Here is a 21,026-nt window from a genome sequence, read left to right on the forward strand (position 1 = left end):
TTTCACAAACCTGGCAGACTTAGTAAGATCTTCTTAATATATATATGAAGAGTTCAGATGCAAAAGCCTCTAAGTGCCGTCTGAAATTTTCTTCTAGAATGATCATTTTTATCAAGCTTGTATATTTAAGTTCAGTAATTTCACTTAAATGGCAATGAAAATTACCTATTAATTGTCATTTAAGTGAAATTACTGAACTTAAATATACAAGCTTGATAAAAATGATCATTCTAGAAGAAAATTTCAGATGGCACTTAGAGGCTTTTGCATCTGAACTCTTCATATATATATATATATATATATATATATTACTGCATGAGTGCCCTAGTTACAGTGTTTACTTACTTTTTATTCATATTTATTAACAATTTCTTTAGAATCAAGAAATTCAGAATTAAGAAGTTGCCATCTAAAATATTGTTGTCACATTCACCATCTGTCTTCGTCTGTGTCTTCACTACACTTCCCAGTATCCTCTGTCATCATCACCTGCACCTGCTCCTCATCATCATCACCGTCACCTGTTGTCTTTGTCATTATCTGTGTATTTAAGTTCCCCTCTCACTCCTTTTCATTGCTGGTTATTGTTTGTGTGGTTAGCACTCTGTTGGTGCACTTGCACACTGTTTCGTGTTTGTTTGGATTTTTGCCTATGGAAATAAATGTTGAGTATTTTGTATCTTCGCTTGACCTTCGTCTTCTTCATCCACCCGTTGACGTTACAATTGTCTGTTTATTTATTCTTTTTCAAATATTTATTTCTAATATATTAAATATTAAGTCAAATAAAAATAAATGATAAATATATCAGCTTTATATTAGCCATCGGCCACCCTGCTCTCTAAGATATTGGCATCGGCCATCAAAAAAATATCAATATCGGTCAACCACTAATTTTGAGTAATTTAATATGTATGTTTATATTTTCTACCTTTTTCACACTTATCAGACTGAATATTTGCAACAAACTGAGGCAAACTGAAAGAAAATGCAGAAATGCCATTAAGAAAATAAGTAGCCTAGCAATTATTTAAAAATCATAAATGACAGAAAATGGATCATATAAAGTGAATTACGCAAACACCTGTCCAGAGTTTTGTTCTACTAAGTGAACAATTTGAAGACATTCATTGCTGTTATTTACATTTCTCAGATAACAAATACACACATCACCTAAACATTCAACTGCTTAATGTGGTTCGTTACACACTGTTGCATAACAGTGGTCATCTCTGAACCCAATTTAGACTTGGGTGTGTGAATTCTGAATCATTCCTTTGACAGTTCCTCTTCTTTCTTTTAGCAAGTTGAATTCTGTCAACAACTCAAGTGTAGAAGCTGTGAGGATCTGGACACTAATCTTTGTGAGTCTGCATGACACTGTTAATTCTATCAGTGTAATAAACAAATGATCATCATAAACCTGTTAAAGAAGCACACATCTCATAGACAAAATTTGTAAAAACGTCCTGTGTGATCACAAGAAGCTAAGCAGAGGAGGAACTGATGATGATAAATGGAACATAGAATGGCTGATAAGTTTCATATGTGTCTGTTGGGACTGATAATTCTCGGCTCATTTCTCACAAATATGTTTATATATGCTCAATTAGTGAAAAAAGGTTTTGGTATGGAGTGAGCAGGCTTAGTTTATTCTTCCTAACATTCATTTAATGATCTCAGAGTCATTGTGGCATTTGTAATACTGTTTTATTTCTGGATGTGTATAACATAATGATCATTCAAATGTTCATTTTCAGGTACAGTGGATTGACTGACACTCTTGTCTTCTGCAGATCTGAGGAAAATGTCTGTCTGTCCTGTAATAATGCTCTTTATGGCTGCACATGAACTACATGGAACTTTAACAGAGAGCAGTTCATCTGCAGTTGAACTGATTGTGCTTTAGGGATAAAGAAGAAGCACAGAGAGAGTGTCTGGGGTCTGAACATCAAAAGAAGATCATGGGTTTTACACCTGCCAAAAATATGTGAATGGACAACAAAGACAACAAAATTTTTTATTTATGGTAAATTTACGATTATATGATTAATTATAAAAATGTCCCAATTCTCCCTTTAAACTCACATTTCGTGCAAAAAATATCATGTGATTTCTGTCTAATTTTCTGTTTCAGTCTCTTCATCATCCTCACAGACTGAGATCAGATCAGGCTCTGTGACTCTCTCCTGTCGGTTGTATTTATATGAAGTCTCTTGTGAGACTTTGGTCCGTTCTGAGGGACTTCAGATGATCTGGGTGAATCAGACTGGTGTGAATCTGATGACAGACTCCAGATATCAGATATTCTTCTCCTCAACACACTGTATCAGCACTCTGACTACAACACTCCTGAATGAAGATCACAACAGAGAGTGGAGATGTCAGGTTACTCAGAGAAATCAACTGAAGGCCTCAGCCACATATACTGTCAAGTATTCGGGTAAGACATTTGCTTTTTTGTATTTTCTTAAATATTTTTTTCTGAAACAACATCGGGACATGTCATATTTTATTCAGTCAGTCATTTAAAGCTAAATGATTCACCTAGACAAGTAAACAGAAAATGCTTAATGTAGTTAAATGTTAATGTCAGGCTCTCTTGTGGTTGTTCCTGAACTTTTGTTATACTTCCTATTTCCTGTTCTGTCTGCCATCTTTGCGGTCCTTTTGTAGTTTTCATGTTGATTAGTTCTCTGATTGTTCCCAGGTGTGTCTTGTTAGCCATTGTGTATAAACAGCCCTTGTGTTTCCTTTGTTCCTTGTCAGTTGTTGTTTGGTGTTTTGTTCGGATTATAAACCCCTGCACTTAGATCTGCATCTTCACCTGCATTCCTTGTTCCTCGAGTTACAGTTAACACCATGAAGCTGCCTTTAAAACGGAACAGTGAATAATTATGAATGAACACAAACTTTGTATAATTCTGTATTGATAATCAAGCCTGACAATTTATTTAAAATACATTCCGTTTATTAATACTATTCCTTATTTGATTTATGACAAATATGCATTAAGTTTATTTATTATTTATTAGTTTATATGTTAAAACTGAAATGTTATATAATCAAAATGTATGAATCTTAAATTTAGGATACTTTCTGAATGTGACTTCTGCCAGTCTATGCCACATATGAGTCTACATTGTCAGCAGCAGGTTTTTTTTTTTTTTTTTTTTTAAGGAGAAAATAAGAAACCTTGAAATGTTTAAGTTATGTTGATTAACACTCCATAACATACTTAAAATCATAACAATTAGATTGCCCTAATTAGTGATGCTTTGCTCTTTTTAGCAGTGAAGCAGATATACTGTATATGATCAATCAGAACAAAGTTACATCCTGGTCGTCACAGACAAAATAAATAACCAAGGACTTTTTTAATTATTTGCTTTCATTAATATGATTTCATAGCAGATATAAGGTAAAAATAAATATAATTATTGTTTTAAATCAAATGCAGAATATGTTTTTCATGTGACAAAAGGTGTTATACTTTAAACCCATATTACATAAATAAAATTTTAAAAAAAATCCATCTGTGAAGCATAATATATATTTTTAATTGTAAATCTGCAGTTCTTACGGTGACCGGGAGGGGACATGTTCGGTTCACTTAGTTTTGTCGTGGCCACAACATATAAACTCGTGGGTGATATTAAGTGCTTCTTCTTCTCCAAAGTGAATAGCTTTTTTGAGGGCCTTAACATGCTTGAAAACTCACGAAACTTTGCACATGTGTCAGAAGTGGTGAAAATTTGCGTGTGATATGGGTTTCAGAATTGGGTGGGGCAAAATGGCTCAATAGCGAATTAATATGTTGAGGGAACGACATCCATTTCTCGTGGCTACGAGTTTTATAACATGTGGGAACTGAATATTCACACGCGACACGGGCTCTCCTTTCACCCCGGGCATAATTTACTTTATTATTTGTTAATTTAAGTTTCTCATAATTTGTTTTTGTTTATTGCCTTAAACAGGACTTTATTCGTGACCCTAGTATTTCATTCAAGCCAGCAAATTTCCGACGAAAAAGCCCATTCAACTTAAGAATGTACGGAGCCCCTAAAGGGACGTGGTGGTGGAAAAAATTTTAGGATGGCAGAATTATAATTTTTTTTTCAAAACTTTTGCGTTCCCTCGCAAAACTTTAGCGTTCCCTCGCAAAGTTATTTGCGTTCACTGTTTAAATCCTTTTTGATCACTTTTTGAAACATTGTATTTCCTTACAGCGAGAGTGGCAGACATGTCATGACAATGAAGCAGCCCTTCCAGCAACTCAGTGTGCAAACTCGTTTTTATTCACTCCTTCAAGTGTATACAGGGAATGAGGGTATGGGGATGATTCTGGATACAGCCAGAGTATTTTAGCACAGTGATCTATCCGAATCAATGGAAAAATGCATGTCTGAGAACCATTAAAGTCATTCAGTTCCAGTATAAAAATGGATAAAATAAAATCAGCCTATTAATTCCATTATTTCAATATTACATGAACCTCAGAGGATTCATAAATATTTGTACACCTAAAAAGATTTCATATATAAATGGGTTTCACTTTATTTTGATGGTCCCTTTAACACATTCTGTTGACTATAAGTAAAGTTGCACCTGCATGTCTACTAACTCTCATTAGAGTGTTAGTTAATAGACTGGTAGGATTAGGGTTAGAATAAGTTGACATGTAGTTGCAAAGTTACTTATAGTCAGTATAATATCTGTTAGAGGACCATCACAATAAAGAGTTTGCAGATATTAAGCAGACAGTCTACTAATACTCTAATGAGAGTTAGTTGACATGTAGTTGCAAAGTTACTCAACAGAATGTTCAAAAGGGACCATCAAAATAAAGTGTTACCTATAAATGTTGTACATTTTGGATTCTGTCAATAAGTAAATATTTTACGTTTGACAGTGGTTCTCAGCCTTTATGACTCGAAGGCTCTCCGTTCTCCAATATTAAACGGCTCCCTGATATAGACTTTCCAGAATTTCTACTTGATTATGATTGCTTGTTTTCAAACTTTGATTTATTTGATTTATTATTTCAAAATGTATTTGATATAAATTAATCACAATTAGTTTTGTGATTTCAGCTGTATGTTCTTAAAACCAACAGTTATTGAGGAGGAAGAAAGAAATATTTGTATTATTTCTTTTATTATTTATTATTTATTATCCTATTAAATTATAATATTATAAGAAATAATCTTGAGAAATCTTGATTTTAGTATTTTAGATTAAAATTTTATTATTTGTGATATGGTTGAGTATCATAAAGTCTTGACTGAAATATTTGCAAACAAACGTTCCCGTGTTCGTTTATAATTAAAACTTGATATCTAATGTCACCATTATGGACTCTTAGACATCAATAGCACGTTTAACATAATAGAGATTCCACAAGAGCATATTTATATTTTGTATGTCATGCATGGTATAGTGTCAGTGAAATGCAGCTGTATAAAGTGTCAGCACTAAACAGTCAGTTGATCTGAGGAAGTTCACAACCACAGGAGGGGCTGATGATGATTAAAGGAAGAACTGGAACTAATGAAAAGAAAGACTGACAGAAACAGAAAATGTCTGATCGGTGTCACATGTGTCTGCTGCGACTGATCATTCTCTGTCCACTTCTGACAGGTAAAGAAATCTTTATATGGTCTATAAAACATCATGCAAAATCTGTATAAAGTGAACAACCATCTGTTCAAAAATAATTAAATTACTTTGGTATAGAGACTGGCAAAGAGTTAGATCAAGCGTATATGGTTTTATCTTGCTGAAAATTTTATGTAGGTTATTACTTTAGTTTTTAATATTCAAGAAAAAAATTTCTGTATGTCATTAAAGTTTAAATAATTAACACTATTATTTTACTGTTTTATATTAATATGTAGGTACCAGTGAAGTGACTGAGACTCATGTGTTCAGCAGTTCTGGTGAAAATGTCCGTCTGCCCTGTAATAATGCTCTTTCTGACTGCACATCGACCTGTTGGATCTATACCAGACTTTCAGAGACAGTTGAACTGATTACTGGAGGGAAAAAGAAGAATAACATAGAGAGACGTGAGAGACTGAGTCTGGGGTCTGACTGCTCTCTGAACATCAAGAAAGTCACACAAGAAGATTATGGGCTTTACAGCTGCCAACAATATGTGAATGATAAACAACAAGGAACTGATGCACATGTTTATCTGCATGTTCTTCATGGTCAGTGTTTCTGTCATTTTTTTAATAGTACACACGTGTAATGAAAAGAGTGACGTCTGTAGTGTGATTTCTGTCTTATTTTCTGTTTCAGTCTCTTCATCATCCTCACAGACTGAGATCAGACCAGGCTCTGTGACTCTCTCCTGTCAGTTGTATTTATATCGAGTCTCTTGTGATACTTTGGTCCGTTCTGAGGGACTTCAGATGATCTGGGTGAATCAGACTGGTGTGAATCTGATGGAAGACTCCAGATATCAGATATTATTCTCCTCAACACACTGTATCAGCACTCTGACTACAACACTCCTGAATGAAGATCACAACAGAGAGTGGAGATGTCAGGTTACTCTGAGAAATCAACTGAAGACCTCAGCCACATATACTGTCAAATATTCAGGTAAGAAATCTTATTAATCAAATTTTGAAATCACTGTTAGACAAGCATCATGCTAATTTTATCTTATGTATTAGCCAATTATGAATTGTTCAAATAAGATTTCCATATTTTCTAGTATGATGTATTTGAACTAACACTCTTCCCGTACAGCTCAAGCTCCCTCAGTGACTGTGATTGCTGTTGTAGTCGCTGTATTGGCTGTTCTCCTTGCTGTTATTCTTTGGGTGATTTGTAAAAAAGGAGCTAGTAAGTTTTCATAATTCTTAATGTTTTATAACAAAAACTTAAACTCATTTTCATGTTGTATCATAAAAATGTAATGTGGATGCATTTTATAGCTGCATTTAAATACTTCCAGGCTCTATCAACAGGAATAAAATGAACTCAACTGCATTATTTCAGTGTAATACAACCCGAATTCCAGAAAAGTTTTTTAAATTTGAATTTGAAATTTCAACAAATTTGAATAAAATGAAAACAAAAAGACTTTCAAATCACATGAGCCAGTATTTTATTCACAATAGAACATAGATAACATTACAAATGTTTAAACGAAGAAATTATACAATTTTATGCACAAAATAAGCTCATTTCAAATTTGATGCCTGCTACACATCTCAAAAAAGTTGGCACGGGGGCAACAAATGGCTGAAAAAGCAAGAAATTTTGAAAATATTCAGCTGGGAGAACATCTAGCAAATAATTAAGTTAATTTATATCATGTCTGTAACATGATTAGCTAAGGGAGGTCTTAGAGAGGCAGAGTCTCTCAGAAGTAAAGATGGGCAGAGACTCTCCAATCTGTGAAAGAGTGCGTAAAAAGATTGTGGAATACTTTAAAAACAATGTTCCTCAACGTCAAATTGCAAAGGCTTTGCAAATCTCATCATTATACAGTGCATAACATCATCAAAAGAGGGAAGGCCTTGTGTATTTCAGCAGGACAATGCAAAACCACTGCAGCTAATACAACAGCATGGCTTCTTGCAGCATTACAACATCTATGTTCTATGTGAATAAAATACTGGCTCATGTGATTTGAAAGTCTTTTAGTTTTCATTTTATTCAAATTTAAAAAACGTCCCAACTTTTCCGGAATTCGGTTTGTAGATTAAACAAACAGCTATAGATTTACCAGCTATAGATCAACAGTAAATGCTGTGTGTTGCATGTTTCATCATAAATACTTCACAACTATTTTTCAGATAACAAAGAAGAGGATTATGACACTTCTGTAAGTATATAATATCAATGATTTTCATCTGTGCTCAGCAGAACGTTTCTCACCATTAATGACTTTAAGTGCACAAACCACAGTCAAACAGGACAGACAGGACAATTAAGATGATTAAAAGTATTACAAATAAATAAAAACTATCTTGTCGCCTTCGTACACCAAAGTTCTTTTCAAAATTGTCCTGGTTTGAGGATACCACTAACAAAACAACAAACAATATAAACTACCGCCACCAATGATAACTTTCCTAACAAAAAAGAAATGTGACAAATACAGAGAGCTTCCCTGCTTCCTTAACTAGCAATAAACAAGAAAAGAAATGGTGATTAAAAATAAATAAGGAAAGCACACAAATCTTGTGAAAAATAACAGCTACACAATTTACAGTATTTACATGTCACAGTAGCCAAAAACAATGAATGGTAATAAAAAACAATACAAAGATGAATAGAGAAAGAAAATCACAATACATCCACACTATCACACAATACACAAACTAATGCTAATACACAAAACTTATGTCTTCCTACGTAACCCCACACAAAATCATTTCCATTTATAAACTAAAGACTAAAACATTATTTGTCTAATTTGATAAAATCAATTTAGAAAGGTATTTCATTACCTTTAGCCTATACTATACATAATAGTCGTCTCTCACAGATCATATCTTGGCTCATTATGTCTATTGATGTTTAGGTGCTGACATATGTGACATATTCTGTGATTCCAGCAGAAAACGTGTCAAAGAGAGCAATGTGAGTAGATACTTTCTGTTTATCAATGTGCAGAGACACTCCTAATCAGCGAAAATGACCAGGAGAGTTTATATAACAAACATGTTTTCAATATACTGTATATATTGAAAACTCTTTCATATGTTTATTTCCAGATACTCTTCCTAGAAATTACCATATGGGCACAAACGCACTGTCTGGTGGCGAGAGGAGAATCAGGCAAAATAAAAATGTTTGCAGCTTTGAGATTCATGCTTGCTTAACAACTTTATTGTAATTATAATTGCTAAGAGACTTTGTAAGCATTTATTCACTCTTCCAACCTCTGAACGGATATTAATACTGTATATAAATCAAACAAAACATTTTAACTCTTTTTGTGTGCAGTAATGATATAAATGTAGAGAAAATCTGTAAAAAAAAAAAAAAAAAAGAATACGTATTAAAGGCTTGTCAATATGTAAATTTCACCTCAGATGTTTATTTTCTTTGCTTTTGTTTGATTGTCATGGATTATTAATGAATAGTATTTAGTTAATAATATTATCTGTTAACTATTTTTTTCAGTGTTTAATGCACTTCCTTGGTATTTGGGGAGGGAGAGATCCTTATTTTCTAGACATGATTAGAGATCAACATTGTGATAATAAGATAATCAAGACTTTTTGAAAGTGAACACTAGGGGTCGCAAATGTTTGCAAACTGATGTTTCAGTTTTTGGTCATGAATTGTTGGCATTATCTTGCTATATTGAGGTGAGTTCTGAGTTTGATAGCCTACTGTAAAACTGAGATGGTGCAAGTATTATTATTATAATTTTTATAGCTAAAATTAAGTCTTTTTGTCATTTGAGTACACTCTTTTATTTCATCCAGATTTTGTATTACAGTTAACCTGGGTGTTTCACAGTCCTCATGGTCATTTAAACTACTATCCCCTCTTTACGAATCATAGTTTTATTAAATCTATTGCATATATTCTGGTATTAATGTTACAAGCAATGTCTGTATTCAGTATCTGAGAAGTGAAGAGGGTCTGTCCCATGTCAGGAATGCAGTAACTGTGTTTGTGACTCATTTAAAATGGCTTCCAGAGAATAAATATGTACTTGCTTTGTAATGAATTAATTTGATCATGTAATTAAATTAATCAAGAGTTCTAGAGTTTATTCCTTTTTATTTTGATGTTCTCATGTTAGCTGTCTATGAGACATGTAAAGACAACTGTGCATTAAATTCACTAACGCACCACATGTCCACTAATAACAGATATGCATATTTGCCATTTGTTACTCTTTAGGTTTTACAACATAATTGGTTACTATGTGACAATGAATTAATAGTATACGTTTATATCAGCTCAGTTTACTCTGTGTGGATTTGTTGTTCTGTACCATTGATGTGCTGTGACTCAGTGTTGAAAGAAAAGGATGTCTCCCTTATTTTGTCTATGGTGTGTTTGCAAGGATTGTTTAAGAGAGGCACTTGACCATGCCAAAGGAAGCGGTGCCAGGGAGAATCAACAGCCACCCGGATGAGAAGTGCCTTCATGGGATTTCCAACTCACCTGTGACCCTTTAAATAACCACACTTGTGTAAAGAACCAAACACCATTTTCAGATGCTCTGTACTGTTAATCAGAACCTGATGAAATGACATCAATTGGTCTATAAGTATTGGCTTTTTTGGTGTTCTAGGGTTACGTTACACGACAACGATGTACTAAAAACGGAAAAGTTTCTCCTCTGCACAAACGACAGCATTGTCAAAATGATCCTGGTTCACAAGGATCCGTGAAAGAAAACGCTGTATTCTGCTGCCAGGCCAGTAGTTGGCGATGTCACTTTGTAAAGAAATACCTCATGCCTATAAACTAAACAGGTAATACACATGCGCATGACGTCACCGTTTTCACAAATTCGTGTTTTTGTTGTTTACACAGAGGCGATAATGGTACCGTTTTTAAAAACTTGCACTTTACATTACATTTTACATTTAATCATTTAGCAGACGCCTTTATCCAAAGCGACTTACAAATAAGGAGAGCAATGGAAGCATTCAAACTAACAATAGGGCAGCAATATCCAAGTGTTGTGACCAGGTCTAGAAATTAAACTGTTCGCCCCAACAAGTCCAATATCATATCCAGTTCAAAATTTTTGTTTGTTTACAAGGGCCTACATGGCTCCTCAATATATCTCTGATCTTCTCTCCTATCATCATATATATACTCTTCTGATCATCCAAAAAGTTAGAGTTACAGTTGACTCTGAACCAGGATGGTTGAGGGTCTGAACCAGGATGTTTAGCTCCATCACCCAAGGGAAACACGTTTGATTTTGGAAGCTACTTATTTTTCTGACCTCTTCACTACTACACTAAAGTCTAAATAGCATCCACTTAGAAGCTTTTAACATGATGCTTGTGTCGATAAATCTGACCTTGATATACTACTATAATAATCATCTGCTGTGGAACAAAATGGTTCCAAATTACTTTGAGTATTTGCAAATTGTTTAGTTAATAAATTAAAATTGTGTTTAACTTCTGTTTAATAAACATGTTGAAAGAATGCTATCACAAACTGAAAAGATACAGAGTTTAAAGCCATGGAGCGGCCCACTTAAAGAAAGAAGCGGAAATGCTGTCAGAATGTGTGAGAGTTCACAGCCTTCAGTCTAAAGTGGGTTCAGAGCTGATAGTGATAATCATAACCCACACGCTGCATGATGAACCAGTGTGGTCAAACTAACTGCGTTCTCACATTCTGTACTAATGTTTCCAAACCTCATTATTGTGCTCACGCCTCTGAAAATACTACAACTAGCACACCATAATATAAAGAGTAAAAAGACAATCATATAGCACTGAGAATAAAAGAACAATAAATGAGGACAACTTCTTCAATACACAACTAGATAAAAAAGTTTGTAGACAAAACTTGAAATTGGCTTGAAATTGCCTAGCCAGAAAGTTTTAAGTAGTTTTAAAAGCTTGAAGTTTGAAGGTTTTAGTTTAGTATAGATAATGCCAGGGACACACTTATCGACTAGCTGGAACCTTCTAAGACTGAACTGAACACAGACTGTTTCCAACGCCTGCAGCAGATTTTAAACACTGACTGTGAACAGTGAACACAGACTGAACACAACTGTCTCTGACTCTGCACGTTTGAGTATGATCAGTCGTAAGTATCAAATTACATTCATAATCTGCCTTACAGTCGTTAAGTCCCCGGCATTATTGTGTTTTGTTAGTCTACTACCCTTTGTGGTGCTTCTCCTTTCTTATTTGTGCATCCTTGTTTCCTTTCCTCACGTTTCAGCTCAGACTTCTGCATATATACATACACCTGTGTATCCTCACTCATATCTCCTCTGGAGGCTTCCTCGCTCCTCGCTCCTCATTCCTCGTGGTGTAATTAGAGAATTGAGATGTTCTTCAAGATGACTTTCTTTGATCGGTTTCCAGGTCACAGGCTGGAGGACGGAGGAGCGATGAAACAAGGCTATTAAGGCATAGGCTATTAAGAACCTGTTTATTGTATTGTACTGTGGCTCTGATTATTAGTGTTCTCCGTTCAGTCTCCTTGTGTTCAGTTTTTTTGAGTTAATAGTGTTTTGGTATAATTTTAATAAACCTGCATTTGGATCCAACCCTCCCTCGCCTTGTGACAGCATGATATTTTCTGAATTTTAATTTGGGTGTGAAGTAACTAGAAAACAAGTGCAATACAAAAATGGTAAAAGCAATTATGGTGATATCATAATAATAACTTTCAATTACATTCAATTTTTGGAGAAACAACTAATAACGGACCTTTATGTGTTACATTTTTCAGAATTCTTTATTTTTCTCAGTTGCTGTATCCATTTATTTCAGTGAACCTTTAAAAATAACAGTCTTGAGTTTCAGTGGCCCCTCGCCAAGAACAAACCAAACTGCTTTAAACAATATATATTTATAGACGCTTCTTTATCATGCATCAGTATAGTGTCAATGAAATGCAGCTGTATAAAGTGTCAGCACTAAACAGTCAGTTGTTCAGAGGAAGTTCACAACCACAGGAGGGGCTGATGATGTTTGAAGGAAGAACTGGAACTATATGATGAAAAGAAAGACTGACAGAAACAGAAAATGTCTGATCGGTGTCACATGTGTCTGCTGCGACTGATCATTCTCTGTCCACTTCTGACAGGTAAAGAAATCATTATATAGTCTATATGACATTGTGCAAAATCTGTATAAAGTGAACAACCATCTGTTCAAAAATAATTAAATTACTTTGGTATAGAGACTGGCAAAGAGTTAGATATACGGTTATATATCTATATATATCTATATATATATATCCGCATATCGGCGTATACGGTTTTATCTTGCTGAAAATGTTGTGTCAGTATGTGTAGGTTTATCACTTTAGTTTTTAATAATTAAGAAAATATTTGTTGTATGTCATTAAAGTTTAAATAATTAACACTATTATTTTACTGTTTTATATTAATATGTAGGTACCAGTGGAGCAGAAGAGACTCATGTGTTCTGCAGTTCTGGTGAAAATGTCCGTCTGCGCTGTAATAATGCTCTCTCTGGCTGCACATCAACTACATGGAACTATGTCAGACTTTCAGAGACAGTTGAACTGATTGCTGGAGGGAAAAAGAAGAATGACATAGAGAGACGTCAGAGACTGAGTCTGGGGTCTGACTGCTCTCTGAACATCAAGAAAGTCACACAAGAAGATTATGGGCCTTACAGCTGCCGACAATTTGTGAATGGACATGGACAACAACAAGGAACTGATGCACGTGTTAATCTGCATGTTCTTCATGGTCAGTGTTTCTGTAATTTTTTTAATAATACCTTAAAACTCACACATGTAATGAAAAGAGTGACGTCTGTAGTGTGATTTCTGTCTTATTTTCTGTTTCAGTCTCTTCATCATCCTCACAGACTGAGATCAGATCAGGCTCTGTGACTCTCTCCTGTCAGTTGTATTCTGGAGTCTCTTGTGATACTTTGTTCCGTACAGAGGGACTTCAGATGATCTGGGTGAATCAGGCTGGTGTTAATGTGATGACAGACTCCAGATATCAGATATTCTTCTCCTCAACACACTGTATCAGCACTCTGACTACAACACTCCTGAATGAAGATCACAACAGAGAGTGGAGATGTCAGGTTACTCAGAGAAATCAACTGAAGACCTCAGCCACATATACTGTCCAGTATTCAGGTAAGAAGAGAAAACGACATTTCTTGAATCAATTTTCTTGAATCACCTCTCTTCTCAACAACTGCACTGTAAATACTGATGATTTAACAAACTGAATAGCATGTGATGTAATGATAAAGTAGAAAATATGATGTTGATGTCCTGCATCTGAACATCATCTTCTGCAGCTCCAGTCGATTCAACAACACTGACTCCAGTCAGCAGCTCAAACTCTGAGAAGAAATCAAGCACAACTACAGCAGCAGATTCAACACAACAAGGTACAGGACTGACACACATTATCAGTCTCTCACTTCAGTGCTTTGCACTGGCTTCTTTTTTTATCATCACACACATTATCTGCAAAGTAACTCTTTAAATCAGCTTTGTCAATGATTGAGTCCAAGTCCTTTTGGATCATGAGTCATGACCATAATAATTTCTGGTATAGTCTGTATAAATAACTCTCAAAATAATCATTAATCTTCACCATTAAACAGAACAATTGTAACATACAGGGCATGATGCAATATAATGATGACCAATTTCAGATGTTAAAGGAAAAGTTCACTTAAAAATGAAAATACTGCATGTCTTCATTTACTCACCCTCAAGTTGTTTCAAATCTGTATGAATTTCTTTCTTCTGCTGAAAACAAGAGAATACATTTTGAAGAATGTCAGTAACAAAACAGTTGATTGACACCATTGACTTCCATCAACTGTTTAGTTACTGACATTCTTTAAAATATCTTCTTTTGTGTTCAGCAGAAGAAAGAAACCCATACAGGTTTAGAACAACTTGAGGGTGAGTAAATGAAGACATGCAGTATTTTCATTTTTAAGTGAGCTATTCCTTTAAAACATGATCTATTTCTACAGAATAGCTGTAGAAATCGCTCATATATTTTAACAGAAGACTATCTGAGGATACAAGGGAGTTTTTGCTAACCAGAGTTGTTGAAGAAAGTAAGGCAATGAAATCAAATAGGGCCCTATATATTTAAGATTAATGTTTATGTTGTTGTTGTTGTTTTTGTTTGTTTTGTTTTTCTATTTCTATTTCTACAATACGGTCCTCCGCCTTATACAGATAAACGGATCATTATCCCAAACTCTGAGACGACTTCAGCTTCACCTGTAATTCCTACACAGCAAGGTGTTTAGGGGAGACGGATATGGTTGTAACATGGGGAGAGTTGTAACGCCACCAATTCCATCAGTCAGGGATAAGCTAGGAGTCCTATGATCATTTCAACTCAAGTCACCTTTATTTACATAGTGTAGAGCTTTTTACAATACAAATTGTTTCAAAGCAGCTTTACTGTGGTAACAGGAAATTAATCCAACAAAGATTGTTTTGGCGGTAGCACTTTTTGTCCGTCACTAATAAGTACTATGCAGTAAGTAATGCAGGACTAATGAGTAGAACTACATTAACACTTCAGCTACTACTATTAACTAATATAGAAACAAGCTTAACTAATCAGTAAGTAATATCAAATTTAGGAGATAGTTCCTTATTATCAATAATTACATAATGAGATTAGCCTCATTAATAACTATTAACTGACAAATTATAAAGAACATTATCGTGATTCTGAGATGTAATCCATCATCATTTTTACTCTGAATATAGTCATAAAATGCATCACTAATTACTCAAGTACCTAGTCACTCTTCAAGGACTACTAGTAATCTGGACCCTTATTTTAAAGTGAAAAATATGTTTTTCACTTTAGGTTCAGATCACTCCTACATAGTGACTAGGTAACACTTGAATATGATGCATTTTATGACCACGTTGAGAGAATTGCTAACGTCTCAGACACGTTAATGTTGTGATTAGTAATTAATTAGTAATTTTTTATAATTTGTCATAATTACCTATTAGTTCTTAATGATGCCAATCTCTTTAAGTAATTATTGATTACATAATAAGGAACTATAGTTCTAAATTTGATATTACTTACTGATTAGTTAATATTAGTTAATAGTAGTAGCTGAAGTGTTAATGTATACTCATTAGTCCTGCATTACTTTCTGCATAGTTACTTATTAATGACGGACCATTATTCTAAAGTGTTACCAATTCAGTACTGATTCATTTCTGTTGTAAAAATCATTAGTTATCTGGAGAAAACAGTGATGTCATCGTCCAGCTCAGTTCAGTTCTCAAACAATGTTGTCAAAGCAGGCAGATCAAAAATATTAAGAATAATAAGTATCCCCAATAAAGTGGAAAATCCCAAATGAATTTCAGTGTTTACCCACTTCCTCCCAGATCCCAAATGAATGGTTGTCAAAGCTGGAAATAGGCACATGCAGATTTTATGAAGAAAAAATATATTTTGAAGTAAAATATTTTGGCAAAAATATTTTGTAACCTTTTGCAAAGTTGCAAAGTGCTCTTTGCAGTTTCTGGGCCCACCAAGCCTGCACTCCAGGGTTAACAATGCTAATTTGTCACCATTGTGACTGAGAATATTCACACACAGACACACAAACTCACACACATATTGATAGTGTTTTTTGTTACATGTTCTTTACACAGGTACACTGGAGTCAAGCATTTAATAATTATAACTAATCATAAACACTGTTAATTTACACACGCGCACACACACTCCTGAGTCAAACAGTTAGTGGATTTGAGTTATGGTCAGTCACAGAAAGAGAGATACGTTGTTTTAGATTGTTCTTTTGGATTGTTTCAATAAACCTATTTTTAAGCATATTGCATAATGTAGCCTCTGTTTTGCTTATTTTTTTGTTACAATTTACAACCATTTATTTGACATCATAAGGGCTGTAATATTCTTACAGAGCTTTAAATGAGTGCCTTTTGTAGTAAACAAATGTGGGTACTTTGAATAAATGTTTGAGCACTCTAGCTCAAAAACTTTGTGAGTTACAGATACCGAACCTAAAGTGTTACAACCACATTACATACCCAGTCACCCTATGTATGTCTTATTCATTTCACAGTGCCATACAGTTACAGTAGAACTTTTATCATATTCCTTTTTCCTATTACAGTTTTTCTCAATTGCTAAAACACTAAAACCCAATAGCTGAACAAAGTTCTCAGTTGCCTGCACTCATTTAGCTAATTAAGCAGTCTGTTGTCAATACCTTAAACCATTTCACATGGTAAAACACAATTTGCAGATCTCACTTAGACTTTTCAGCAAATCTCTAAACACATTCTCATTCTCAAAACACATTCTCCACTCTAATGCACATGTCATCCATACTGGTAAACACAAGTGGCAACAGTCAAATACAAATAGAGAACACACGTCATTGATTGAACACAACCACTCAAAATTTATTTAGCCTGTTTCAAATGATGTGACACAACCAATATAAGCCATGCAGTTCAGAGAGCAAACAGGTTGTTGAAGGTGGGAAGGAGAAAGTCTAAGAATGGATAGAAGAAACAATGTATGCAAGGTGGGCGACGAGGAGGAGGAGGAGGGCAAGAAAGAGGAAGAGGGGGAGGAGGGCAAGAAAGGAGGAGGGACAATATTTCTTGTGATGTCGACGAAGTGCTCTGGCCTGGCCTGACCCAGCCCAAAGACAAGAAGAAGCACACTGATCACATCTTTACTCCTTTGATTTTTGTCCCTTTTAGTATTGTATACTGTAGTACAGTGCATTGTAGGCTGTATACTGTACAATGAACAAATTTTATGGCCTGAACATTGTGCTTTCCATTTGTTTAGACTGGACTCCATTTTGACTGGTTGCAGGTTCATATCAACGAAGAACAATAATTACAGTATCACAGAGACAAAGGGCAAGTTTGTGAGATGCAGGGTACAGTAGGCTACTGTAAAAATAGGGGTACAATAAAAAATAAAATTGCAAAGAGCAAAGCAGAGTAGTAATTTCTGATCAATTTTGAGCTACTATGATAGAACATGTTTTCATTCATCAAAAGACAATGACGGAAAAATATGAAATTTGTTTTGAGATTAAAAATTTACTTCTCCCTGAGAACGGTTTTTTTTTTTTTTTACTTTTCTTTTTATTTCCTTTTATCAAGTGCAGTCATACAGTATGTCACAAATGAACTTTTTGATGGTACAGTAAGGTGTCACGGGTAAGTCTACAAACAGAATAGCAGTCCGTAGATATCTTTCGAGAACTATGTTTTGAACAATGTGTTTTCTATTTTTTGGTGTATTGTTTACTGACTGATTGATAGTGTATATTATTTTGATCACTTTGTTTATGATTTGAGAGCAGTGTTTGATTTTGAACACAGGTAAAACTGTTTTGAGGCGAAAGTTTCATTTTGCAAGAGGAGTCAGAGGTTTTGTAAATAGTGCTTGAAGATGAGGTTTTGTGTTTGATGTTTTCAGAAAATGGAGCAAGGTTTCAGAAATTGTGTTCTAGCAATTGAGAAAAAACTGTAATACTAATAGAGAGTTAGTTGGCATGTAGTTGCAAAGTTAAAGTTATTAGAATGTCTAAAGTGGACTATCGAAATAAACTGTAACCAGATAAGCTTTTTGTAAACTCATCATCTACAAATATTAATTTCAAGATAATATCAATATCAAGATAATTATGATATTAAAAATGAATCATTTTATATTGCTGTCAGTAGTTGTTGTTGTTTTTATATCTTTGTTAAAAATGATAGTAATGTACAATAGATATTCTGCTGTTGTCTTCATCTGGATCTGAATGTGTCCTTCTATATAGTCTCTCCTTCAGCGACTTTCTTGCCGTTAGTGGTTGTTGGTGTTGTTGCAGCATTGGCTGTTCTCCTTGCTGTTATTTTTTGGCTGATTCTGAAAAAAAACACAAAAGCTGGTGAGATTTAGTTTCTCATATTTCTTTACAACAGATAAAGAATCCAAGAAATCTGACTTTACAGAAAAGCACACTAGTTTTGGTTTTATCATGGAAAGTTCATTTGGAAAAAATATGACGGTAAAGATGTTGACGTGTTTGTTTTAAACTATGGTTTTGTCAGAATTTGTTGATTAGCAAATTATGTAATTTTAACATAATTCTTGTAATAAGTGAAGAGGAATCAATAAATTAACAAGACATAATAAAGTTTTGAATTCTTAGACACTTTTAATGTGCATTACAGACATTCTGTGTTTTGTTTTTCTGTCTTTATCATAAGTATTCCTATTAAATGGGGCACCATTATTTTTCAGAAAACAAAAGAGGGACTGATGATGACTCTGTGGTAAGTATTGTAATGCCCAAAACCCAGAGGTTGATCCATAAGCTATTATTATTGTGTCCATAATCACTGCTCCAGGGTAAATGATCCCTGAATGTGTTTCACGTTAAATAAAAGCTTCAGCTAAATGTCAAGTTAGTATTTGTACCGTTTCTTTAGTAAATGTTACCAATAAGAATAAATATATTTGAAACAATGATGCATTTGTATTTCATAACTTGGTTCTACATATTTTCATTGTTTAGGAGCAGAAAGATGATGTGACTTATACTGAGGTTGCCACGTACTGTAAAAAGCAAGCCAACGAGAACAAGGTGAGTAAACACTTCCATGTCCATCCATCTCTCAAACTGATAGTTTATATGCTATACCTAAATCAGTTTCTTTCTTAAATGCAGTTCTTCTAACTCTCTTGAGTTAAAATCTAACAAGAGGCTGTAATATTTGCGGGTTGAAACTCTAAACTTGTTTGACAATATCTGTGATGTTCATTCAGGTTCATGATGATGATGATAAAGTGACTTACGCTTCCATCAAAGGAGCGACAGCTGGACCTCAGGATAACAGCAGTCGACTTTATTCCAAGAACCTTCACAAATGAGTAAAACACTCATTAATTATACACAGACCGTGTATTATGATGAATATAGGAATATTTAATTGACTCCTTCGGGTTTCATTCAGTTCCATTATAATTACTGTCTTTCACATGTTAACAAACAAACCCCAGGTGATCAGATTTATTTGTAGTATTTTGGTTAGTTTGGGATGTTTGTTTTATAGTAGCTGTTCAGTTAATGTTATTGCTTTATTATTCATTCAGGAAGATATAGTGATGTCTATGCTTGCACAAAGTTCAGCAAATGAAGGACAGTTTCATTCTCAGATCATTCTCATTTAATTATCATTTTTGTTGACTGTCAGTTCGCAGTGATTATGAAAACAGGCAATGTAAACTTTAATCGCAATATGACAGGAATGAAATTTGGTGTTTGAACCGATTGAACAACTGCTTTCAGTAATGCTTGCAATACTAGATTGCATTTGTCAATAATAAATGTATTAAGTAGTCTATGTCAAATGTATTATACAGTGAAAAGTATTTTTCATCATTACAAATTTTTCCTTGTGCAGTTTTTAATACCCAGGCTACATTGATTAGCATCATCTTTTAAACTATTTCTGTGCGTGAGAAATGCTCAGAAATGCTTTATTTAACGGAACTGTAAAGGAACTGAGAGACCACAGTCAGTTTCTAGGAAATAGATAAGCTAATGAGTATAAATGGAATCATTATTTAATGATTCTGGTTCTTTAATGGTTCCATTAATGACTGAATGAAGTTCTTTTAATGAAAAAAATATGTACCAAATGTAGAGATAATTTTAATGATTAACAAATTTCTCTTTATAGTTATTGCAAAAGGTTTTAAATGAATTTTCACAGTCTTTTACTATGCAACATAAATACAAACACATTTATGTATGTCTCACACTTAATTAGTAAGCTGTATGTGTTTGACCAAATTAAACTACTCCTTAGAGTCATTTGTTGAATCAGATTACACTGCTGTATATGGTTTGATTGATTAAAAAGAGCCATCAGGTCCTGTGTTTCGTGCTGTGGTCTCATTAGCGATGTGGTGTTGCTGCTGAATATATCAGGGTCCTCTGTCAGAGATAGAGACTGCATCTGAAGTTATCTATATATTTTTATATAGTGCACTATTTGAGTGATGACCATAGTGTCTGAAACCCTATAGTTGACATTGTCAAGTGCACTCATTCAATACCATAATGCACTGCAATAATGAGCCTACAACCGATGTTCAATCAGCAGCTCTGCATGTGAGGGTCACAATATCCATGACAGATTTTTAAATAAATCATTTAATTCCTAATGGAGTTAGCCAATTATCTAAATATCAAATTATTATTAAACACCAAGCTCAAATATGCAAAAACAGCAGCCCTTCCAGCAACTCAGTGTACAAACTCGTTTTTATTCACTCCTTC

General features: G+C 34.2%; 2 protein-coding genes across 3 annotated transcripts; both read left to right on the plus strand.

The window, feature by feature from the left end:
• Window positions 1-5,133: 5,133 nt before the first annotated feature.
• Window positions 5,134-10,106, plus strand: LOC311067739 (uncharacterized protein). The gene is made up of 7 exons (XM_084089788.1): window positions 5,134-5,643; window positions 5,901-6,215; window positions 6,307-6,612; window positions 6,763-6,858; window positions 7,818-7,846; window positions 8,549-8,607; window positions 8,742-10,106. The coding sequence occupies exons 1-7, from the start codon at window positions 5,583-5,585 to the stop codon at window positions 8,752-8,754; spliced, it is 879 nt and encodes a 292-aa protein (XP_083945914.1). The 5' UTR covers window positions 5,134-5,582; the 3' UTR covers window positions 8,755-10,106.
• Window positions 10,107-12,568: 2,462 nt separating this feature from the next.
• LOC311067734 (uncharacterized protein) lies at window positions 12,569-20,619 on the plus strand. 2 transcript variants are annotated; one of them, XM_084089781.1, is made up of 8 exons: window positions 12,569-12,783; window positions 13,097-13,417; window positions 13,519-13,821; window positions 13,989-14,081; window positions 18,516-18,626; window positions 18,983-19,014; window positions 19,257-19,325; window positions 19,508-20,619. In XM_084089781.1, exons 1-8 carry the CDS (start codon window positions 12,723-12,725, stop codon window positions 19,610-19,612), a joined length of 1,095 nt encoding a protein of 364 aa, XP_083945907.1. In that variant the 5' UTR covers window positions 12,569-12,722; the 3' UTR covers window positions 19,613-20,619. The 2 variants fall into 2 exon arrangements, with proteins under 2 accessions (XP_083945907.1, XP_083945908.1); XM_084089782.1 differs by lacking the exon at window positions 18,516-18,626 and having other exon boundaries at window positions 12,570-12,783.
• The last annotated feature ends 407 nt before the right edge of the window (window positions 20,620-21,026 follow it).

Source organism: Abramis brama (assembly GCF_963993115.1).
Source record: "Abramis brama genome assembly, chromosome: 17".
NCBI classification, from domain to species: domain Eukaryota; kingdom Metazoa; phylum Chordata; class Actinopteri; order Cypriniformes; family Leuciscidae; genus Abramis; species Abramis brama.